Raw genomic sequence first — 24,907 nt, forward strand, 5'->3', positions numbered from 1 at the left:
ACCCCAGGCAGGGCCTCCCGCTCCTCTCTAACTCCAGCAGCCCGCCACACACATGCATGCCCTGATGCTTACTCCATTAGTCTTCCCTGAAGGACAGAGACAACAGCTCAGCCTTGTGCTACTAATAAAAATCTTTTTTACAATGAACATTTCTTTGTTTTTTCTTTTTACCTATTTATTTGGTTGCTCTGGGTCTCAGCTGCAGCATGGAGGACCTAGTTGCCTGACCAGGGATCAAACCCAGGCTCCCTACATTGGGAGCACAGAGTCCTAGCCACTGAACCACCACATGGTGGTGACAGTTTAGTCGTAAAGTCGTATCCTACTCTTGCGATCCCATGGACTGCAGCCTGCCAGGCACCTCTGTCCATGGGATTCTCCAGGCAAGAATACTGCAGTGGGTTGCCATTTCCTTCTCCAGGGGATCTTCCTGACCCAGGAATCAAACCCAATCTCCTGAATTGCAGGCAGACTCTTTACCAACTGAGCTATAAGGGAAGTCCCACAGTGAACATTCTTGTAGTGCAATCTTTACACATATATTTGTAGAAATATAGGAGAAATTCTGGGTCGAAGGCAGGTGCATTTTAGTTCTGGTCTACACTGTCCACTTGCCCTCCACTCTACTGGATACAAGTCTACACTCTCACCAGCAACAAGTGAGTGCTGTCAACCTTGTGCTTTGCTTATGTGACAACCTTGTGCTTTGCTTATGTGACAGCTGAAAAATGACATGTCACTGTAGGGTCATTTGCATCTCTTTTATTTAATCTGTGATTACTAAGAAGTTAAACATGGTATACCCAAAAGAACATTTTCCATAGCCCAGAAACTTCTATTTTATCTTAAGATATATAATTTCAAAGTATTCTCATGTGCCTGGGAATGGATTTTTTTTTTATCATAATGAAGTCTCAGATTCTTCATATATTTGCTGCAGCCTGATTTAAAAGAAATGTTGGATTTTATTTTCCGTGGAGGTTAGGTTCTAAAGTCAGCAGATACAATGCCATTTGAGTGAGCAGCAAGGGTAAACCTTTTTTAAAAAAAAATTGTATTGTCTTTTTTTACCTTTGTGAATTATATATACTACAGTTCATTTTTTCTACTGTACTGTAAGTTATTTTTTTTCCTACTTGACTGTAAAAGCTGTTTGTGTATTATTAGTTTTTTCTGCTTTCTTGATGGTTTTTTTTCCATTAGTTAAAATATCATGTCTGTTGGTTTAAATAGATGATTCTTTATCTGTTAAAGTATACTTACTTTCCTGAGACTCTCACATCTGGCACTTAAACATGGAAGTGATTCTGCTGTTAGATAAAAGGCGAGGTTTTAATGGGATCTTTTCTGAATAGCTTTTTCCTGACACCATGCTTTTCATAAGCCAGCCCTTCCTCATTTGAACCTGTCTCTGGGGGGCTCATTCATCTTCTCCCTCTGAAGAGTCTCCTGGGATTTGTGCTGGGGAGGCCCCAGGAGGCACTAGCACACCAGGCCAGGACGTTCCTCCTTAGAAGGCTGAGCCTTTCTGCTTTTACCAGCAGAGTTTTTAACTTTTAAACATTTTCCAATTAAATGTACTGGAATGTAGGTATTTAATTAAAATGTATGCAAACAGATGAAATCTGGGTGGGAAAAGAGAATGGCTGCTTCTGTGAAAATGAAACTAAATCCTTTAAAAGATGGGTTAAAACACCTATTGCTTAAAATACAACAACAAAAAACTGCTGTGGAACCCAAGGAGGGAGAAAGAACTGTGAAAGTGCAGAAGGAAGACACCGCAAGCCTGGGGTCCTGCTCTTGACGTGCACCTCGCCTCACCTCACCTCACGGAACCCAGGCTGGCCATGGTGAGTATGCCCGTCAGAGGCAAGGGTGTGGCCCATGCCCAGAGTGAGTCAACAGGGGCACACGTTCAGGAACGTATGGACGGAGCATTTTCAGACCTGTTTTAATCACACGCTCTCCTTAAATCACCAGTTTATTCAGACCTCCCGAGGACTTCTATTATAACTTGTCACTTGACTATATTATGGGCCACATCAGAGGTGGCCCTTTATTGTGCCTCTCTTTCAAATTTTTCATATTCTTGCTTGCTAATTTTTAAGAATCTAACCACAAATAAAAACAAACTTCTTTAAGAACCTAAGTACAGCTATGTGTATTTACTTCCTCTAAGCATTTTTCTGATCCAGAGCCAAATTCTAGCCCAGGGCTCTTCCTGGGAATACCCAGGCCACCTCTCCCACCCTAAAACTCTTGGATGTTAGATGGGTTGTTGTCATGGCAACCCAAAGGGCTGATCCTGGAGGGAGGGCTCTCAGGGAATGTTTCCTTCACTACGTGCTGTCCCTGCACCCCTCTTCACAGGCAAGGCCCAGAAGGAGCCAAGGGGTCGTGCACACCACCCATTCACTTCTTACCAGGAAGGAATCTGGTTTTTGTCCTCCTCATTTCAATAAAACTGGTCGTGCTCCTGGAACAATGCATTTAAATCTGTGTGAAATCTGAAGGACGCTTCAGAGCCTGCTCCCCAGCCTCTAGGCAGAGCTGACTACTGCTGAGCACAGTCTCCACAGAGGAGCTCTGTGACCTCCCTCTGACCCACAGCCTGTGATCTCTCCTGCACCCACAGCAGAGGTTCGATGCAGGCACCTGTGAGTAGCATCTGGCTTGCCGTATGTTTTGCTGGACTGCCTTATATGTTTACAAAATACGAATTCACTGCCAGTATCTGTGAGTTGAGATGTTTCACCCAAACATGCTAGATTCCTTGCTTCTCTGGAATACCTAGAAGTTGGTCCCTGCCTTTGCCATGTCTAATCAGCCACACATTCTGTCAGTACCAACTCCTTCATCTCTGTGGGCCTGGGCAGATGTGAGGCTGCCCTCGATGCAGGGTGTGTCCAGGAAAGACCCCCCAAAGGCCCTCTCCTGCTCATGTCTGTCACTCTTGCACATGTGAAGGAGATGAAGTGAAGTGAAAGTCGCTTAGTTGTGTCTGACTCTTTGCGACCCAATGGACTATACAGTCCATGGAATTCTCCAGGCCAGAATACTGGAGTGGGTAGCCTCTCCCTTCTCCAGGGATCTTTCCAACCCAGGGGTTGAACCCAGGTCTCCTGCATTGCAGGTGAATTCTTTACCAGCTGAGTCACTAGAGAATGATGACCATCAAAACAACTATTTTGTTGAGGGGAAGAGCCGGTTACTAATGGTGCCCCCTGACTGGAATATCTCCATCTGGGGTCATGGATCACGCAGGGAAGCAAGACTTCTCACCTATAAACTGGTTCACAGAAGTTGCAAAGAGCAACGGTGAGATTACCCGGGGGAAGAGGCTGCCATGAGTCACCCTGGCCTCTGGGGCCCCTGGTGGGTGGCAGAAGGGACTGAAGTCATGGGCTCCCTGGGACCTGCCCACCCCTTTCATCCTGCCACTACTTGGCCCAGACCATGGTCAACAATCAGACCACGGGACCTTGCAGTGAAATCCTGAGTCACTGAGCAGCTTCTTTCGCTTGGCTACTCCCCTGCCCAGACCTACAGGGTCTCTAGACACGCTGAGCCATTACTGATATCACAGTTAACTGCATGTACACTAGTGATAAGCACCCAGAATAACCAGGTAACTGCCACTCAGTCCCAAATTTCTATTCCTTCCCAATTTAAGAAAGTTTGATAGCTCTAGGAATCCAGTGGAGGTGCAGGGACAGCACACTAAACTTATGGAAATTCAAGGACAGGTCTGATAAGGGATGGCAAGGAAGAAGAAAACTGGAGATGTCCCGCTCAGCGGGCTTGCACCTTGGGCTGAGGCAGCAGTAGATTCACCTGTGCTGGCTGTCTACACAGAAAGCCCCTGGGGAGTGATTTACAAAGTGCTGCAGGCATTTCCGCTTATTATGACAGGTCCACCACACCCCATGCCCAAACCCTAACCAGCAGGTGAGATGAAACAGGGCCAGATCCGCTCTTTGATTTGAACATTTTAAGAAATATTTCATTTGACTTAAGAATTAAAGATGTTACCTGAGTTCTCTAAGAGGTTTTTTATAAGGACATACACATTAAGTTCACTAAAGCAACTGATCTCTGAAGTCTAAGAATGTTAATCTAGCACATCAAAATTATACATTATTGCATGTCAGTACCAGACAGGAAGTGCATAAGGACACAGTTATCATTTTTAACAAAAGCTTCATTCCCCCAAAACAAGCCCTTGGAATTAAGCTCAGGCTGACCCTCTAATCGCTGAGAGTGACAAGCTTTATAGATGGATTCACTGTATCAGATACCAGATGTAGGCTGAACAGAATTCCTGTGGCTTTGCTAAAGGTTCTTCTCTCATTCAATATTTAACCTCTGAATAAAATAATTTTAAAAAGACCTGGTAGTAAGACCAAGGTTAAATACTTTCAAATAATTTCTTGAATAAAACTTCAAGATTTGCATTCTATTAGTAATCTTAAGATTAAAAAGAGTAGCAATCAGAGAGAATAAGTAGGAACCGAAAACAATTCCAAGGTGCATATTAGACAGTTTTAAGCCCTGTGTCTTTTTCAGCAAAGTGACCATGGCAGACAACACTACACGTCCACCAATGTCTGTTCTCCCTGCTCTTCTTAACAGAACTGATTTTATTTAGGGCAGCAATGTGTCCAAATGAAAGTCCATTGCCCAGCCTATGCTGTAGGATGAGAAGACCATATGACACTGCTTCTGCTCTTGCCCTTCCTCTTCATCCGCCCTGGAATGCAGGGCTGATGCTGGTGACAGGGCAGCCATCTTGCCAATATGAAGCAACAAGCAAGAGGATGAGGCCACGTCCTAAGGATGTTCAACATAAAGGTTCCTCAAGGCACCTCTACCAGACCTGCGCGCCAGCTTTCATACTTTTTTGACACCCTGCTGGGAAGCACACAACAAAATACTTACAGTCAGTGGTGTACTCCACCTGGGAGGGCTGCACGGCTGCACCATCCGCCGTGGGTGGGGTGGGGGCAGGACTGTCGGCCTGGGCTTTACGGACCAGTGCTGCAAGGGGGTGATCAGGGTCTACCACCTTCAAAGGCTGCAGAGAAAGAAGATGCCAGGTCACACCATTTCCTGCATTCAGAATCACGCAGAACCCTTCTGTGGCAAGAAGGTTCATCTCAACTTTAGAACAGTATCTATGCTTCAGAAAAACCTCAGCACATGCATGTAAACATGCGTGCACACAAGGAGGTCCTAACTAATTGTGGCTGAGAGCTTGAGCTGGTCGTGAGATCCAGAGGAACTGAATAAATGAATCACTTCACTCTTCCTAATGACATGAGGGAAAGTAAGGACGGGAGATCAGGACTAGACTGCTGCTGAGAAAAGTGTCAGCCTCCAAATTCACTCAAAATCTCAAACTGCGACCCTCCTCAAAGCAATTTCTCATTTTTAATCACCAGCAGCTTTTAACGTCCAATCGATCAGCCACACTGCGTGACTGCTGAAAAGATAAGCTTAGGTCTGAGGAACCCATTTTCTCACATCATAAATGGCAGCATGAGGGGTGTGGATTAACTCCTAATGATAAGGATGAAAAAAAATTCTTTTAGGTTTTTTAGGTAACACATTATGTTTCCTGTGACAGATGGTTTCAAGCAGCACATATTCTGTGCACCTATGAAATCCTCTCATCAAAAAATCTGTATGAAAAACCCATTTTCTAAGTCTTAACCAACATTTTACTCATTCTAAATAGTCCAAATAGTAAAAAATATCACAAATATAATGAAATGAAAATAATCTGCTTGTGATTATATAAAACAGGACACATAAGAAATAAACGGACCAAATCCTTTGCTGCCAAGTCAAACAAAACGGCAAAATATACCTCAACCATCATAAAACAAAATAGAGCTATTACACACAAACGTGCTTGCTTAACAACGTCCCAAGGTTAAACTGGCAGTTGTGTTCTGCAAGGAGACCAGCACCTTCACGAGCTCCTCTAGGCGGCTGCACTTCTTTGAGGCGAAGAGGGATGGGTGCAGGTAACTGCCATCCTCCTCGTCGTCATCGTCTTCATTGTCAGAGCTGACGCCCGACTCTGAAAGCAAAGCACGTTTCAAGACTTTAAGGTACAAATACATTGTGTGAGGATGCAGGAACAGACAGAGGCAGAACTATGTGCGTCCATTCCTCAGTTATCTGTCCAAATAATCCCTCTGGGAAATACTCCCCATCTCACTGCCCCCCAAGTTACTCAACAGCAAGGCAGGTGATGAGAAAGTGGTGGCCCAGTGGCACCTCCCCTCTGGCATTTACCGGTCAGGGGCCACTGAATATTCACATTTTTTACAAAAGAGGCAAAAATCTTACTGATTTATGAAGGTAAAATAACAGCAACAGGTATTTTAGAAACCTACAGGAGACCAACATGGAGAAGGTAAGGTCTGTAGTAAGACTGACAGAACTGATTTTGAAAATCATGTTTCAGCTGAAAGAAAAATTCAGTGGCAGACAGATATACAGCTGTCTCAGGATGTTATCCGAAATACTTAATTAGCCTTTGCCGTAAGAACTCCAAATTTAGACACTCAACCTTAAGCCCTAACTGGGCGTGGACCCTAGAACCATCCACAAAGCATAAGCCTGCTGCTTTCTCTGTGACACGTTCAACAGCCCAAAGGAAGGAATTATTTCCAACCTACATGGTTATGCTCTGATGGCATCAACATTTAATTCTACATCACCAATCTATAAAAATATTAATTAAGAATCTAACATATTTTCAGACTTATCAGGAAGAGTGTCACACTAGACTATGGAGCACCAGCAGGTTTAATCCTCAGGCCTTGGCAGCAGGACTTCATAAACGTTCTGAAGTTCTGCAGTGCAGACTTCAAGCTTATATCTATGAGGATGACTCTCCCTACACTTCTCCAGGGTCCCCCCTTACCCCTGCCCCACTCCACCCCAACCAACGCAGGACAGAAACAGTCTCACGTACTCTTTTTCTCTTCACTTTTGTTTTCTGCCAGTACCGTATACCGTCCTTCTTTCATCGCTTTCTGGATGAATTTGTAGTAGGGGTTGAGGTAGTGATCGAAGCGTAGAAAGTCAAATTGAGAGTTTCGGGCCTGCTTGGCTTTCAGCATTATCTCGAACTGTGCACCTTGTTTGCACACGAAGTTGGCCGTGCGCTCAATGATGGCGTGCATTTTGGCTGTTGGTGGCTGAGAAAACACACACATTCATGTCACCAATTTGTTCTCTTGTCCACTGACTATGTGACTCAAAACATAGAAGTGACCCTGGTTTTTATTGCCAACTATAAGAAATTACAGACATTTCAATGGGAAGAGCCTAGTTTGAACAGACCGTGACACTGGCCCCTGTCACACGACACCCAGTTTCTGAACTCTGTGAGGAGAAAACTCCCATGCTGAGGCAGGACATTCTAGCTTTGTACTGAACTGACAGGAGGAAGACTTTTGTAAAAAAATCGACAGGTTTCCATAGGGCACCCTTAAACATGGTTCCAAGACAGGCTTCAGAGAGTTATGAATCTTCTGGGAAGTTGTACGTAAACTCAGCACATACACATGCATATTTCTAGGACAGGGTGCATGTTTTAACAAGCTTTTCAAGGATCTAAGAATCTGTGGTGTTGGAGAAGACTCTTGAGAGTCCCTTGTACCGCAAGGAGATCCAACCAGTCCATTCTAAGGGAGATCGATCCTGGGTGTTCATTGGAAGGACTGATGCTAAAGCTGAAACTCCAATACTTTGGCCACCTCATGCGACACGTTGACTCACTGGAAAAGAGTCTGATGCTGGGAAAGGTTGGGGGCGGGAGGAGAAGGGGACGACGGAGAATGAGATGGCTGGATAGCATCACCGACTCGATGGACATGAGTTTGAGTGAACTCCGGGAGTTGGTGATGGACAGGGAGGCCTGGCGTGCTGTGATTCATGGGGTCGTGGAGAATCGGACACGACTGAGCGACTGAACTGAACTGAAGAATCACTTCTCTTTGGGCTCAAGAATCACTGCAGATGGTGACTGCAGCCACGAAATTATAAGACACCTGATCCTTGGAAGAAAAGCTATGACAAACCTAGATAGCATATTAAAAAGCAGAGACATCACTTTGCCAACAAAGGTTCATATAGCCAAAACTATAGTTTTTCCAGTAGTCATGTACAGATGTGAGAGCTGGACCATCAAGAAGGCTGAGACTGAAGAATTGATGCCTTCGAACTGTGGTACTAGAGAAGATTCTTGAGAGTCCCTTGGACAGTAAGGAGATCCAATTAATCAATCCTGAATATTCACTGGAAGGACTAATGCTGAAGCTCCAATACTCTGGACACGTAATGGGAAGAGTCACCTCACTGGAAAAGACCCTGATGCCGGGAAAGATTGAAGGCAGGAGGAGAAGATGGTGACAGAGGATGAGATGGTTGGATGACATCACTGACTCAGTGGACACAAGTTTGAGCAAACTCAGGGAGATAGTGAATGACACGGAAGCCTAGCGTGCTGCAGTTCATGAGGTTGCAAAGAACTGGACATGACTTAGCAACTAAACAGCAAGGTATGGTCTGGCCAGAACAGGGAGGGTTTCACCCACGTTTACCGGGTCAATCATCTTGTTGCCTTAGAGTGAGTTTACTACTAGGAATCAGACCCCACCTCTTTCCTACACCTGCTGCTAAGTTACCTCTACCACATCCTGAGCTGAGCAATTCCTACCCACACATGGAGCCCCTCAGACCAGAAGCTGGAAGCCACACATCTGAAATACTTTTATTAATATCAATGAAAAGATTAATACTAGAAAATTACACGCAAATAAAGTGGGAAATGACCTCTCATTAATGACGCACAGTCAAGATGCTTATTGTCACTTCAGGCCTGAATCCTTCACAGAATAACAATGACTTAATTCTCAAATGTGACTCCTGAACTAATGACGTCCTTCACTCTTGAACAGCATAAATGTCTACACTTAAAGCTATTTACTGATCCTAAAATAAACCACAGGCCATGTTAAAGGCCCACTGGGCACTTAAGTCTGGATGCTGATGCATGTTTTCAGTGGCTTTGGCTCAACAGGAAGATTAATTTTTGAGTCAGTGCATATATGATAATTATTTATGATTACTTCAGAATAATGATCCTTATGGGAAAATATAACTCCATCTGCTCCCACAAGTAGAGATGTTCTCTCATGACCCACCCATGCGTTGGGCAGTATTATGGCTACAGTGGTTACAGAGAGACAGACAGGTAATTTCATAAAGCGACGATGAGTATAGAGAAACAAAGTAATTTATGAATGTCCTTTCAAGATCTGCTACTGAAGCAAGTGTATACAAGACAAACGCTTGGTCTGGAGAAAGACATTCTTTGCTCTATCATGTAAGTTTTAGAAAAATACTTTTCTATTTAAGAATATGATCATCCCTACCAAAAGATGAGATTTTAAGGATATGCCCAACATTTAATACGCATATGTTACAAAGACTAATACGGGGGAAAATGATTTTCAAATTTAAGAAAGTGCCTTAAGAAAGTGACTGAGCCCAAGAAGGGGGGCTAACACCTCCCAGATCCCCCCAAATTAACGTGGCTCTAAGAACTCCAGAGTAGGAATCAAAAATGGGACAACAGTATGTGAGGTCAGAAAACCTGCACCAACATGAGATTTCCAAAAAGCTCTGAAAAGACTGGAGCTCAGATCCCAGGAGCTGGGTGAGAATGAGGGGCCAGATTGGGTGGCACATGGGGTGAATAAGTGAGGAACCCCAAGAGCAGCTGGGCTGGCCCTTTCCTCCTCTGTGATCATGGAAGTGAAAGTCACTCAGTTGTCTCCAACTGTTTGTGACCCCATGGACTATACAGTCCGTCAAATTCTTCAGGCTGGAATACTGGAGTGGGTAGCCATTTCCTTCTCCAGGGGATCTTCCCAACCCAGGGATCAAACCCAGGTCTCCCACATTATAGGCAAATTCTTTACCAGCTGAGCCAAAAGGGAAGCCCAAGAATACTGGAGTGGGTAGCCAATCCCTTCTCCAGCAGCTCTTCCTGACCCAGGAATCGAACTGGGGTCTCCTGCATTATAGGTGGATTCTTTACCAACTGAACTATCAGGGAAGCCCTCTGTGGTCACAGCCCCAAATAAATATCAGATTGAGTCATGAACTGCATTGTAAAAACAAAACTATGGATGTAACAGCAGGGAATACAGGGCTGTCAGGGGTGGAAAGGTCTACTAAAACCAGATTCAAAATCCTGAAGCCAGAAAGGAACATGGTGACATATGTGTTTTTACAAACACATTTAAATTCTGCATGGAAAGAGAGACAAATAGTTAATAAATAAAGTACCAGAAGAACAAACATGCACAACACATACTGGACCAGGGGTTAGTTAGCGCTCATCATATATGAACAGTCCTCACAATCTCCTGAGAAAACACACGAACTCCACAGGGACATGGGTAAATAAATTTTTTCCCCACCCCCATCCCATGGCAACACACCAGCTAAAGACATGGTGAGAATTAACGCTCTAATCAGAACAACCTTCAACGAGCGTAAACATGTGGCCCCAAGCTCTGCAATGGCTCTGGGCTGCAAGTGCAGGCCTGACCCCCAGGCTGACCTGGGGCAGCTACTCTTGACAGCTCTAGCCTGTGTCCTCGTCACAGAAATACTGGTGTCAGGGGGACTGAGAAGCCAAGCAGCACAGTGCCTGGCTCACAGCACCTGCTGAGTGAACACTCTTTATCTGCTGTTGCTATTAACCTACTGGACGGAAACCCAGCCCATGATGGGAACTGTGCATTGAATCCTTCCCCCTTTTCCTTCTGTCCATAAAGTAAGTTAAACAAGCACATTTCATTGGAAGGACTGACACTGAAGCTGAAGCTCCAACACTTGGGCCACCTGATGCAAAGAGCCGACTCATTGGAACAGACCCTGATGCTGGGGAAGACTGAGGCAGGAGGAGAAGGGGACGACAGAAGATGAGATGGTTGGATGGCATCACCAGTTCAATGGGCATGAGTCTGAGCAAACTCTGGGAGACTGTGAAGGACAAGGAAGCCTGGTGTGCTGGAGTCCACGGGGTCGCAAAGAGTCAGACGTGACTGAGCGACTGAACAACAAAGCGCATTTCCCATGTAAATACACTCAGGTGGGTTTGCTGAGCAGCAGCGCTTCTGGTCCCCACGGCTTGAGGGGAATGCAAGAAGGCACAAAACAGGCCCAGAAGGCCCACGGCACCTCAGGTGCGTGAGAGACCAGATTGAGACACGCCCTCTACCTTCCCTGCAGTGCAAGACAACACAGCCACAAACGGGCCTGGGCGTGTGCAGAACTCGAGGTGACAAAGCCTGGGAAAGGGACAGGTAACTGCAAACACTGTTAGGACAAGCTTTGGGCTACATATTCTGGCAAAAACTAGGTCCTTATTTCCCAAGAAACATACAAGTAGCCAGACAGTATAAAAAGCTAAAATAGAGCTGTGAGGCCACCTGAGGGGCTTGAGTCTAGTCTAGGGGCTGGACCTGAAACAAGTGGCCATCCTCGAGCCTGTACCAGCACACATCCCCAGGGTGCCGTGACTTCTTAATTGCTTCTAACCCTTCACACAAAACCCCAGAGCCCTTGCAGCCATTGGGTTCTAAACCAAAAACTTAATTGAGAAACCAAGAACCCCTAAAGCACCTGCTCTCTTTACCATCCCCAGCCCCGCATGGCCAGGAGCTAGAGAAGCCCCTGCCCACCCAGGCAGCATGCGTCCATATAAATACATGCCAGCAGACTCAACATTTAGTAACCGAGATGGAATAGATGACACAGACATCTGTCTACTAGAGCTTCTCCACTAACGTGGACACGACAGTGTATAATGCACACAGCGGATCACTGCTCCAATTCACAGTAATTATGAAAAATCAACTACTATCACCATAAAGGAAAAGCAAGCTGTCCACTGGAGACCCACTGAGCACTCACAAGTGGTTTCCACACAGAGCAATTTCCTACTCAAGAGACCATTATATAATAACATCAGAAGAGAGCAGACTTCCAGTTCAAGGCGGTGGAGCAGAAGGACATGTGTTCATCTCCTGCAAGAGCACCAAAATCACAACTAGCTGTTAAACAACCATTGACAGGAGGACACTGGAACCCCCCCAAAAAGACACCCCACATCTAAAGACAAAGAAGAAGCTGCAGCAAGACTGTAGGAGAGGCACAATCACGGTAAAATCAAATCCTATACCCACTGAGTGGGTGACCTGCAAACTGGAGAATACTACTATCAAAGAAGTTCTCCCAGTGTTGCGAAGGTTCTGAACCCCATGTCAGGCTTCCCAGCCTGGGGATCTGATAAAAGGACTGGGAATCCCCAGGGAATCTGACCTTGCAGGCCAGTGGGATTTGGTTATAGGACTTCCACAGGACTGGGGGAAACAGACTTCAGTCCTGGAGGGTACGACATGTTGTGCACACCAAGATTCAGAGGAAAGGAGCAGTGACCCCACAGGAGACCGTACCAAAACCACCTGCTAGTGTTGGGGGGCCTCCTGTGAAGGTGTGGGTTGGCAGGGGCTCACTGCGGGGCCCGGGGCACTGGCAACATCAGGTTGGGAGGGTCCCCGTTGGCATCAGCCCTCTTTGAGGTCACCATTAACCCTACCATAGAGCTAGCAGACCCCAGGGCTGAGTTGCCTCAGGCCAAACAACTAGCAGGGAGGGAGTGCAACCCCACCCATCAGCAGATAATTGGATTAAAACTTTACTAAGCAAGGCCCTGGCCACCAGACCAAGAGCCAGTTTTTCCCATGCCAGTCCCTCCCATCAGGAAGCTTACACAAGCCTTTTAGCCTCCTCCATCAGAGGGCAGACAGAATAAGCAAGAGGCACAGTCCCAAAGCGGCTAAAACACAAACCGTATTACAGAAAGTTAATCAAAATGAAAAAGAAGAAAGTTATATCCCAGATGAAGGGACATCATAAAACTCCAGAAAAACAACTAAATGAAGTGGAGAAGGAACCTGCCAGAAAAAGAATTCAGAATAATGATACTGAAGATGATCCAGGATCTTGGGAAAACAATGGAGAAGATGCAAGAAATGTTTACCAGAGACCTATAAGAACAGAGATGAATAATACACTAGAAGGAATCAACAGCAGAATAACTGAGGTAACCGAGGCAGAAGAACAGATAAATGACTTGGAGGACAGAATGGTGGAACTCACTGCCTCAGAACAGAATACACGAAAAATGAAAGAAAAAAAAAAAAAAAGAAGACAGCCTAAGAGACCTCTGGGACAATGTTAAACGCACCAACATTTGCATTATAGGGGTCCCAGAAGGAGAAGAGAGAGAGAAAAGACCTGAGAAAATATTTGAAGAGAAAATAGCTGAAAACTTCCCTAACAAGGGAAAAGAAACAACCAACCAAGTCCAGGAAGCAGAGAGTCCCAGACAGGATATACCCAAGGAGGAACACACTGAGACACACAGTAATCAAACTGACAAAAATTAAAGAGGAAGATAAAATATTAAAAGCAGCAAGGGAAAAACAACAAATAACATTCAAGGAAACTCCCATCAGGTTTATCAGCTGATTTCTCAACAGAAACTCTACAAGCCAGAAGGGAGTGGCAAGATATATATTTAAAGCGATGAAAGAGAAGAACCTATGACCAAGATTTCCCTACCCAGCAAGACTCTCATACAGATTTGATGCAAAAATCAAAAGCTTCCCAGGCAAGCAAAAGTTAAGAGAATTCAGCAACACCAAACCAGCTTTACAACAAATACTAAAGGAACATCTTTAGGCAGGAAACACAAAAGAAGCAAAAGACCTACAGAAGACAAATCCAAAATAATTAAGACTATGGCAATAGAATCATACATATCTTTAATTACCTTACATGTAAATGGATCAAATGCACCAACCAAAAGACAAGAGACTGGGCAGATGAAACACGTGCGTGCACGCACTTCCACTTAGCACGTCACTCTGCCTGACCCCCCCAAACTGCATGTACCTTTTTTATACTGTGAAGCTAATCATGCTCCCATTATGGCTTGTGATTGTGATCACCTTTTACTTTTTGTCTGGTCATTGACTGATAAACATGTTTCTCTACTGTGATTATGTTAACTACTACTCACTTGATACCACTGTATCACGACTGGTCAACAGAAAAATAATAAAACTCTATATTACCAAAACTAAAGAGGAAGAACCATCAAATCCAATGCTGCACTAAATACGGGAGGTGTCATGCCCACGTGAGGAGAATGCAAAAGACTTCTGTGAGTTTTCAGTGTCCACTGTTTATTCAGTGAAGCTATAGTGGTACACACAGAAGGAACTGGAATACCCACATCCATGGTAGAAAGACGCCAAAGAAAAAACTTTACAATGAGCAAAACAGCCCTTTTCTGAGTATGTACATGCAACAAAAATGTTTTAAACATCCCTAATAAACATGTAGGGATCTCACAAAGCATTGCAACTTATGATGGCCCAACAGTTAAAAGACTATGAGTCAGAGTTCCTGCCTGCTGTGTGTGATCCAACTTCTTTACCTCTCTTCATCTGTGAAAGAGAGATAGTAACAGGAAACTACTTCATAGGCTCACTAGCATTAAGTGAGGTAACAGGTGGAAAACCCTTGATGAGGCCTGTTACAATGTAACCTTAACCAAATGTAGCTGCAATAGCCAGGTGAGGTGAGATTAATCCAACTCCGCCAGTAAGCAGCTGCAGGGCACTAAGGTGGAGAGGATGCCACCCTGGTGCTCCTATTGAGCACAGGGGCTGCCTGGAAGACACCGCAGGGTCTCGACATACTAGAGAGGAAAACCAGGCGGAGTGTGCCAAGGGAATGTCAAGGTGAAGACACTTATCTTCAGTTCAGTTCAGTCGCTCAGTCGTGTCCGACTCTTTGCGACCCCATGAATCACAGCATGCCAGGCCTCCCTGTCTATCACCAACTCCCGGAGTTCACTCAAACTCATGTCCATCGAGTCGGTGATGCCATCCAGCCATCTCATTCTCTGTCGTCCCTGTCTCCTCCCACCCCCAATCCCTCCCAGCATCAGACTCTTTTCCAGTGAGTCAACTCGTCGCATGAGGTGGCCAAAGTATTGGAGTTTCAGCTTTAGCATCAGTCCTTCCAATGAACACCCAGGATTGATCTTTAGAATGGACTGGTTGGATCTCCTTGTAGTCCAGGGGACTCTCAAGAGTCTTCTCCAGCACCACAGTTCAAAAGCATCAATTCTTCGGCGCTCAGCTTTCTTCACAGTCCAACTCTCACATCCATACATGACCACGGAAAAAACCATAGCCGCCCACAAAAACCACATTAAAGAAAGATAGACCAGAGCAACTTTACTGAAGCCAAGCTGCTTTGAGCAAGAGGGTTTTTACACTTAAATGTGGCTAACAGTCTCCTCACCAGGAATTCTGACTAGGTTTTTCTGCGCTGGTAAAACCTGGGGATTCAACCACATGGTCTCTGAGAGTGAGCCAGTTCCCCCGCCCCTGATGCTCTAGTCTAGTGATTCTGCTGTAATGTTTCTCTTTTTCTTTAGAGAAAAATAGGCGGTGTGTGATGATTTTTCCTCCATTAATTCAAAAACAATTGTAAAGCATCACACAAACTGTAAGGTGGCTGTGGCTGTGGTGAGGCTCTCACATCAGTACTTCCCGGTAAACGCTAACAGCGGTGAATAGCATCGTGAAGAACAAAGACACCTACCAGCTCCACATCAGGCGGCACGTTCAGTCCTAATGGGGCAATGAAAGGCTCCTCGTTTTCCTCCAAATTTTCAGCCTCATTTTTTTCTATATAAAAAGAAAACGTAAAACTTCAGAACCACGACCTGAAGAGAGGGCGCCACCATCAGTGAGCAACAGCGGAGGGAGAGCGGCAGGAGCATCGCCCGGCCCTCGTGGTCCTGTCGCACATCACAGCTCCCAGAAACACTTCCACTCTCTATTCTGTGTCCACTGTGCTACCTGTGGGCAAAAGTACCTCACCAGATCCCAGAGGGGCTGGGGTGGTGCAGCATGGGGCCACGCCTCCCTTGTTCTTGTCTGTTTCCTTCCTGGTACAGACACAGTGGCAGCGTGGACTCCAGGACCATGGTGCGGGTGCAGTGAGTCAATGCATGTGAGCATTTCTACCCCAAGGCTGTGCTCGTAGCAGGCATGTGACACACTTCCAGCTCTCCTCCTTCCCAGCCCCTCTGATCTGCTAAGCCCACCGTCCAAACTATCTGGGTAGGTTCCCCAGAGGCCCAGGTATAGCACAGGGTCCTCGATTGCAAGACAACCATTTTCATCACTGAACCATAACTTCCCTACATGTAACTGCCAAGACCTCTCCACCCAAGCAAACAACCTCTCTCTTCACAAATAATCAGATGTATGTCTACTTTCATTTCTTGTTTAACGGTTCACTTAACAAACATCTGTCTACTGGAAGTAAGACAAGACACTACACACTGTAACTTTCTGAATTCTAAGGTACCTATATACATCTCAATTTAATGAACAATTTAAAAGGATATAGTGAAATGTATAAAAACATACTAGAAAACTTGTAAAAGCCAACATTTTTAAGAATTTCAACATCTACTTATTTCTTCTTTCAAAAAAGATGATGTGAGATAAACAGTAAGTCTTCATTAAAACAAATAGCTCCATTGTACATAATGGAGTCTCTTGAAGAGACAACAATTTCAAACTTAATTCTCTGCGAAACCAAGAAGGAATTTTATATAGGCTCACAGTACACAAAGACCTGGTGACTGCAGTCTGAGGAGACACAGATTGATTAAGTAAGAGTATTCACCACTGTCCCACCAGCTCACATACCCTTGCTCTCTCCCAAGAACTGAAGACTTACTATGGCCCGAAAGTTCCCTGTAATCAGCAACCTCTCTGTTCAGCTCCAGTAGCCAAATGACACAGCAGAACTGGTAAGTATTAGAAACACTGGTTTGCAATATGCCAAGTAACAGCTTAAAATCCCCAAATTTCTTTGGGACTGAGGCCAAAGGTATGAATATATAGATGTATAACTTTACAGTATCTCCCTAAAATGACAAAGTGGTATAAACTTTGTTCAAATAGCCTGTCCTTAGTGCTAAGCTGTTCTCGAAAATAAAGGAATTCGGAGCAAAAGAGCTATTTGGAACAGGTAGGTTACAGATTTGCTCTGTACTTACACATAATTTTCTTTGCAGAAAAATGGTTTTAGTAGCACAAAATAAAAACCAACTTTTGTAATGCTAACTCAGATTCAAGTAAATTTAAATCTTTTCTTGTTAAAAAAAAAAAAGGGATAGGTGATAATGATGAAAACCTGTGAAAATAAAGGATGGAACTGGGCTGGAAACAGTAAGCTGCAGAAAGGGAACAGAGAAGTTATACAGAACTAAAGGCGCCGTCAAAGGCTCTGGTTAATATCACAAGGATTTACAGCAATTGAACACCAGGACAGGGCAGTCGCCCCTCAGTGTCTGCAGGGGCACCAAAATCCAGGGATGCTCAAATCCCAGAGCTGGTCCTCTGTATCTGTGGCTCCATTTCTGTGGATTTGACCAACAGCACAGTCCTGCTTTATAGTGAAAGAAGAAAAAAAATCTGACAATAAGCAGACCTCCCCAGTTCACACCTGTGTTGCTCAACGGTCAACCGTATGGCATTTTTGGAAATCAAGGAATATTGAGACATGTTGGTGACTCAGAAAAATAAACAAAAATTAAAATTTTAAACTGTAAGATAATGCAGCAGTAAAGGACAATCTGGTTGTTAGTGGTACTGGGTACCAACCTGTATTCTATTTAAAAAGTGTGTGTATGCACAGGTACACATACAAGTATGTATGTGTGTCTGTGCACGCATACATGTTATTTGTATATGTAGCATTTTATTTATACTAGGGTAAATTAAAAGTTGAGCTGTAAGTTTTACAGGGGCCCAACTTCCACTAAAAAAATTAATCAGCACACAAAGCAAAGTTCTGAGAATATGGTTACAGAAACAAGATTTTAAATATGGAGAATTTACATTAAAGAGAAAATACACTAAAACTTGGAAGAGAAACTAAGCCACACTGAAGTTCTTAAAATTCAATGTTGTTGTTATTTAGCTGTTAAGCTGTGTCCAAATCTTTTGCAACCCCATGGACTGTAGCCCACTAGGCTCCTCTGCCCATGGGATTTCCCAGGCAAGAATACTGGAGTGTTTTCAATAATCTAACCGTATCTGACATCAGGTAGCCCAACAATTACACTGAGACAGGTGCCCAACACCTAGAACAGGCGTTTGCGACATCTTTCTGCAAAAAGCCAGACAGTAAATATTCCTGGCTCTTTGGCCAGGTGGCCTCCGTCTCAACTACTCCGCTTTGTCAATGAAGTGCAAAAGCCGCACAGACAAAACAGGGACAGATGAGCATGGCTGTTCTAAAATAACTTCACAGAAACGCGCCAGCTGGGTCTTCAGTCATAGTTTGCTGATCCCCGATCTAACATGTTAAGAAAATATTACTGTAGATTTTCCCAAAATAGTCGATTGACCTTGCAAAAGCCATCTGGGTTCTATGGATCTCAGTTCTTCCATTGTGAAATGGAGATAGTGTACATTCCTTCCTTCTGATCAAACACTGCATATTTAAAGCAAACATAATGTACAAGGCTCAGAGACAATAACAAAACTGGAACTGTCTGGAATCCGAAGACGGATGACTTACTCTAGATTAAGGAATGAGTGTATACTTCTCAAACCTGCAAGAACATGTCCGCCGCACCCTAACTCCTGAGGTCTGCTCAGATTCAAAAGTTAATGCAAGGAGGTGTTTAATACCTTAACTAGGCTTTAACTCAATATGATTAAAATTACATCTGGGAAAACTCTTGAGAAGCTTGCAGAACAAAGCTGTGCAACAGTGATTCTTATGCCCATAAAGTAATGAGCAGAATGAAAGCAAGGGCAACGAGGCAAGTGTCTATATGAGCTGGCCTCCATATCTTGCTGTCATGCCCCATGGCGAAGAAGCCGGGAGAACCCTAGCGTGGCTGCAGGGCACAGGCATTTTAATGTGCAGGGCAGATGGCATTTGATAGTAACTGCCACAGTTACTTCATACTTGCCGGAAGATTTGTTACTTGAGGAGAAAACAATTAAGTAAGTCCTTATCAAAGGTTCAGCTAGCTCCAGAATTCCGTTTCTCTATGTGACTCCAGTTCGTTACTCCAAACATTTGAATAAGTTTCTGAAGTTCTTCTTCTCTTTAAACAGAATATCCTGAATAAAGTGATCCAACCTTAATGTTTCAAGTGTGTGTTATCACTATTGATAATCCATGACTGACCAGTATGCAGGGCTGTAATAAAGGTGTTCTCAGGGCCTGTCAAAGTGAATGTGGAGTTTATTTCTGAATTGCACAGCTCCAGTTTTTTTTAGTAGCACTATCGTTTATTTAAAAAAATATTCAGAGTTAATCCAAAAATGCATAAATTTAGAATCTTTATTTCTAGGTAAATATTACTTCCTTTAAAATACTGTGGTAAGTCTATGTCCTAGGGCCTATTGAGCCTAACCAGGACACCTGTCATTATTTCACTCTTGGAGCGGCTATGAAGAAGCAGGTTAGCAGGAGGGTGGTTAATGCCTGTCCCTTCAATGCCCTGAGAATGAGTTACTGTGGATTTCAACACATACACTGCCCGTCCGGAAACACAGAATCCAGAGTAACTTCCTGCTCCATGAATCCAAAAGAAAGAAAGAAAAAGGCAACCAGATCCTTGGAAGATAACTGAACTGTGAATTTATTCCCCACTTCCAGCAACAATTCCTTTCCTACTCCTCAGCTTTGTTTCACCCTAACATCAATCATGTTTCCTCCCTGTCCCACGGTGACACTGTGGCTGTTTAGTGCCCATAATCGTGCCCTGAAGACTCGATGGTTACACGCAGTGCTTGCCCGGCATCATTGCCCGGGCAGCCCCCTCACCTCACCTCTCTGTTTGGAAGGTTCCTCTTCCTCCGTGGGTTCCGATGGGTCATAGTAATCACTGCCGTAGGTGAATCCCACTGCATTATAGCTTCCGTCCTCCGCCAGCGCTTCACTCAACCGCTTGTATTCTTCCTCTTGAACAAAAATGAGAATTATGTTAACAGAAGCAGAAATTTACTGAGAAACATTTTATATATTTCTAAAGTTGTGGCTATCAGTTAAGCATACAACACACTTTTTCCAACCTCTTTTCGAGGCAAAAATGTTTTTTTAAATTTCACACTTCACATCTATCAATATGTACTTTTGCCAGTACATGTTTACCACAGACAGCGGATTACACGTCTTTTGTGGAAAATTTCTTCCTGCTGAGAAACTTGGGGATTAAGAACTATATTAAAGATTGTTATGGCAAAGACAAGAACATCAATTTTAATTTATACGATACTGTTAAAGAAGAACAGTTAAAGAGTTTGGTTTTTGTTTTTTCAAATCCCAGTCTGCCCTCAAAAGCTGGGAAAATTCTCTGTGGCTCTATATATAAACTATCCTGAGGTCCTCTCAGAACGCAAAGACTGCTGTTTTTCCAATCCACTGGGTACTGTCAAGATAATATCAGAAAGAGTGAGTATAAAAAAATGAATGGGAGTAAACTTTTAAATACTTAAAAATTTTTTAAAAAGTTTGTTGCTTAAGTAAGTTTTTCTTGAGCAGTACCTTGCCTTGCCTCCTCCTCAAGCAAGTCCGTATGCAAGGCTAAATACCTCTCTTCATCACACAGGGTCTCTATTCGTGCCTCCTCTTCGGAGAGCTGGTAATCTCTGTTCCATGTGGAATACTCAGCATCGTACTCAGAAAGGTCATGCAGGTGACCGCGCCCATCATATCTGTAATATGAACATGCTGGTCAATGGGAAGAAATTAACGTTTGGGTTGGTTCGTGTGTGACGTTTTCTATGTATACTTACCAATTAAAACAAAGAAATAAAAATATTAAAGCAAACATAAAAATTCTCATTATATTTAATTTGGCTAGTCATATCTCACCTACTTTTAAACTCAAGTTATCTTAACAAAGTCTAAATTCCTTTCTAACATATGATAAAACTTATAATTAAAGGTAAACAATCCTTTAATAGCTTAAATGGTATCCACTTCAGTGGCAGTTCTTACCCTTTATGGTTTGGTTAACCATTCAATGCCATTTGTAAGAAAGAAAAAAAAAAAAGAAAAAACTTTTTTTTCTGAAAAGTCAAATATCATAGCTTACATTCACACAAACCGAATACATAAATACCTATCCGTAAGAACCAAACGGTCGAAATTTCCTCGCTTCTTTCTGCTAGTCCCGAACTCTCAGGAGAGATCTTCACCAAAGAAACTTGCGTCCATTGGAGGTAAAATCTTGGCTAGGCTCGCCCCCTAGCCACTTGGCTGAGGAAATAAGTGCTGGGTTATGTGATAGAGAGACACACATACATAGGAACAGTGACATATACGTGCAGTTTAAGGAGGTTCACTAGAAACAGAGCAAAACTATTAGAAGATGCAGCATAAAATATGTGCTTCTAAACTTTATGCCCCCAGGATATACATACATGAACACACAGCCATGTGCACTTGCATGGACCCATAGATATGTTAGCCAGATGAAGACTAAGGAAGCACTTTCTGCTATGTTTTTAAATACAAAAAGTTCAATGAAGATGCTGTCAAAGTGCAACTCTCAGATAATGAGTGAATTAGGGAATTTTACTTAAAACACTCAGATTTAGGGTTGCAAAAACAGATGTAGAGAGACAAAAGTCTGCTTAATATTTTAATGCTGACTTTTGTAATGAGGACTAGAAAACATAGGGAAAAAAAGACATTTACAGGAAAAAAGGCCAAATATTTCAGGGTAGCCAAGTTATTGCATATTATTAAATTTAAAAGTTATTTTTACTATGCTGTAAACCTCCTTAACTTACAAATGTAGATCATTATCTTAAAATATTACACATCTACATGTGTAGCGTTTGCTCCCCACTGGTTTTGGAAGACCTAACTCACATCATGTACAGAATGATATGGAAAACTGTATAAAAAGCTCAGACTTCCTCGCTTATCAAACTTTAACAATACCACAAGTAACACTTTGCAAAAGGAAGCCGCCTGACAACTCAGGCAGCATCATTCAATAGAAACCACAGTTTAAAGGTACAGCATGCTTGAGCAGAGTGCTGGGGCCCTCAGGTCCAGACCTGAGCTGGCGACCCTCCCTCCACGAGTTCTTCTTGTCTAGATCTAACTCCAAGTGGAAACGTCGGGGATGGAAAAGGCGTTTGGTCATTAATGTGTCCATTCTGGCCAGCTCAGAGGTCATCCCTATAGTCAGGTTCCAGGGCTTTGTAGAATCCAGTTTTAATTGTCTCAAACGATGGGCTTCCTTCACTCGGAGAGACTATTCCACAGTTTAATGGTTGGTCACGGTTACTTTTCAGTCCGGGCCCCAGAAGCAGAGTTGCCAAATTGGCAAAAACCAAACCCACAAACAAAAATCCCAAGGAGAAAAGGGGACTGAAAACATGGGAGGGGAGGGGAGCAAACAACCTACATCATGTAAGGTCATCCTTTTCAAATCAAACATCTTTAGAAATTTCAATCCCATGACCCCTCTGTTCAAAGTGGCCAAATACCCTCCAGAGTGACTACCTAAAAGCATGTTTGATTTGAAAAGAACATCTCTGTCTCAGCTCCACCCTTCAGTATTAAGAGACAGTGAAACCAGCCCTAAGAACAGTAGTACCTCTAAGAGCAAGGCCAGTGTCTGCAAAAAGTCAAAGTCAACTGGCCTTCAATTGATTGGCAACTTCAGCCTGAATCTGTGAAACTCATCGGATTAACACAGGAAGGGGGAGGAATGAGGTGGGGGATCAAATGTCATGACAGCAAAATACGCGCGCTTCACAGAGAGCCTTGGGGATAAGAGAGGTTCAAAGCCAGCTCTTGGGGTCCAAGAGGTCTCTAATCGCGACATCAGCTTGCGGCGTTTCGGGCTGCCCTCCCACCACACGGAGCTGCGGGAGCACGGAGGGCCCCAGAGCGCCGGTCAGGAGAGGCCCAGGGCCCGGGCAGCTTCCACTGCCCGGAGTGGCAACTGCAACCCAGCGACAAGAGTGAGGGGTCGTGAGGGGCTGCTGGAGCAGAGACGATCCCTCCGGCGACCGACGCGGCACGCAGCTCCAGCCAGTGCCTTAGGACAGGTTTCACCATCCCCTCCCCCCCAAAACCAGGGGGATGTGGGGACAGGGGAGGGGTGTCCCCCAGATCCCCGATGACTCCAGAAAACCCCTTTCAGTCCTGGCCATCAAGTCAACATCAGACGAAATCAAGCGGGCGAGGGAAGGGGAGGACCGGCGGGTGGGGGGAGGAACCGACCTGTCGATGAGGATCTTGTGGTCCCCCATCCAGGGGATGAGGTGCTGTCCCTGTTCCTGGGCCAGGGCCCGCTCATCGTCTCGGAACAGCTTGCAGGCATAGCCGAAGACCAGCAGCTCCACTCGGTTCCCCCCACCGCCGGCACCGCCGGGCCCGGTCTCCTCCTTCGCGCCGCTTTTCCTCTCGCTTTTGGTGCGGCCTCCGCTCGCGCCGTACATGACAGCGTCCTCGGCGTCCAGGCTTGTTTTCTTCTGCGCCGCGGCCGATGTCCCTGAAGCCTCCGCTTGGCCTACCCGCTCAGTTAAGAGCGCCGCATCTCGGCCCCAACCTAGACACTGCCGCCATTGCGGGCAATAAAATGGAGGAGCGCAACTTCCGGCGAGGTGCAGCCCTACTTCCGGCGAGCAGATTCCACCGGTTAGATAATCCACTCGCGTTGTTTGAGCCTCTAAAAAATATCTGACTCTAGCTTTTCGCGTTCGGAGGTGCCGCCACGTTAGGAACTTCCGTTATCAGAGGAAAGCGCATTTTTGGAGTGGATTTTCTGCAACGGCAGTCCAGAGCGGTGGCGAAAGCGCGGCTTCGGATCGTGCGTTACCTACACCCGGGCGCGTCCCGGCCCTGGGCGGGAGGAGGGCGGGCGCTCCGTGCGCTGCGTACGCGGCTTGGTGGGGCGGGCGCTCTTGGTTCCTGGGAGAGGCTTTTATGTCAGCCGGGCCCTGGGCCGTCCACTCTGGGGCCAGGGCCCGTCGGGTCGGGTGCTTGCGGGCCGTGGGGCCATGCGGTCGTGGGGTTGAGTGTTCTGGGGTCGGGAGCGCTGAGGCCGAGGCACCGTGGAGTCGGTCACTCTGGGGCGTGGGTTGTGGAGTTGTCTGGGGCCATGGGGTCGGCGCTTTGGGGGCCGTGGCCTCGGGTGCTCTGGGACCGTGGAGTCGAGTGCTTGGGGGCCGTGGGGTCGTGAGGCAGGGGGGCCGTGGGTCGTTGCATCGACTGCTTTGGGCCAGGGATTCTGGGGCCCGGGAGGTTGACAAGGGTGTGCCTTGGGAGCAGGTCTCGTGTCTTTTCTGAAGCCCTGGTTTCTTCTCGGTCCTGGGGGTCATGACCCTAGTCTCGCCTCCATCAGAAGGTTTCCTCAGCGATTGTCAGAGATCTTAGTAAGATGCGAAGCCTCTTGCCTTGACGGATTTTGTGGTCCTGGGGACCCGTGTGGGAGGAGAGTGGTGGGAACTCCGTTTGTGGAGACCTGTCAATTGAATGCGGGCTGATTTTGCTTTGGTTTGTTTCGTTTCTTACTCTTCTTTAGTTTACTGGTACAACTACTTTTGGAGACTGTCACTCTGATGAAGTTCAACGTATTTACCTGTACCCTGCAGTTCCATTTGTCTGTGGATACCATGATGGGTACCCTCATGTGATACCCGGAATGCTGTAGGAGACC

At 45.1% G+C, this 24,907-nt stretch overlaps 1 protein-coding gene across 4 annotated transcripts in view; it reads right to left on the bottom strand.

The window, feature by feature from the left end:
* Positions 1-23,822, bottom strand: part of SFSWAP (splicing factor SWAP) — an 82,706-nt gene extending 58,884 nt beyond the window's left edge. For 3 of the 4 annotated variants that reach the window (XM_088828094.1, XM_088828093.1, XM_055404401.2), the window contains exons 1-7: positions 23,470-23,822; positions 20,767-20,936; positions 20,052-20,183; positions 15,781-15,866; positions 6,989-7,214; positions 5,973-6,085; positions 4,939-5,074 (exon numbers count right to left, since the gene is read on the bottom strand). In XM_088828094.1, the coding sequence (XP_088684220.1) occupies positions 4,939-5,074; positions 5,973-6,085; positions 6,989-7,214; positions 15,781-15,866; positions 20,052-20,183; positions 20,767-20,936; positions 23,470-23,687 (1,081 nt within the window). In that variant the 5' untranslated portion in view covers positions 23,688-23,822. The other variant, XM_088828095.1, reaches the window with a different exon arrangement.
* Positions 23,823-24,907: the final 1,085 nt, after the last annotated feature.

Source organism: Moschus berezovskii, chromosome 19 (assembly GCF_049115385.1).
Source record: "Moschus berezovskii isolate FMDL1 chromosome 19, NW_MosBer_1.0, whole genome shotgun sequence".
Lineage (NCBI taxonomy): Eukaryota > Metazoa > Chordata > Mammalia > Artiodactyla > Moschidae > Moschus > Moschus berezovskii.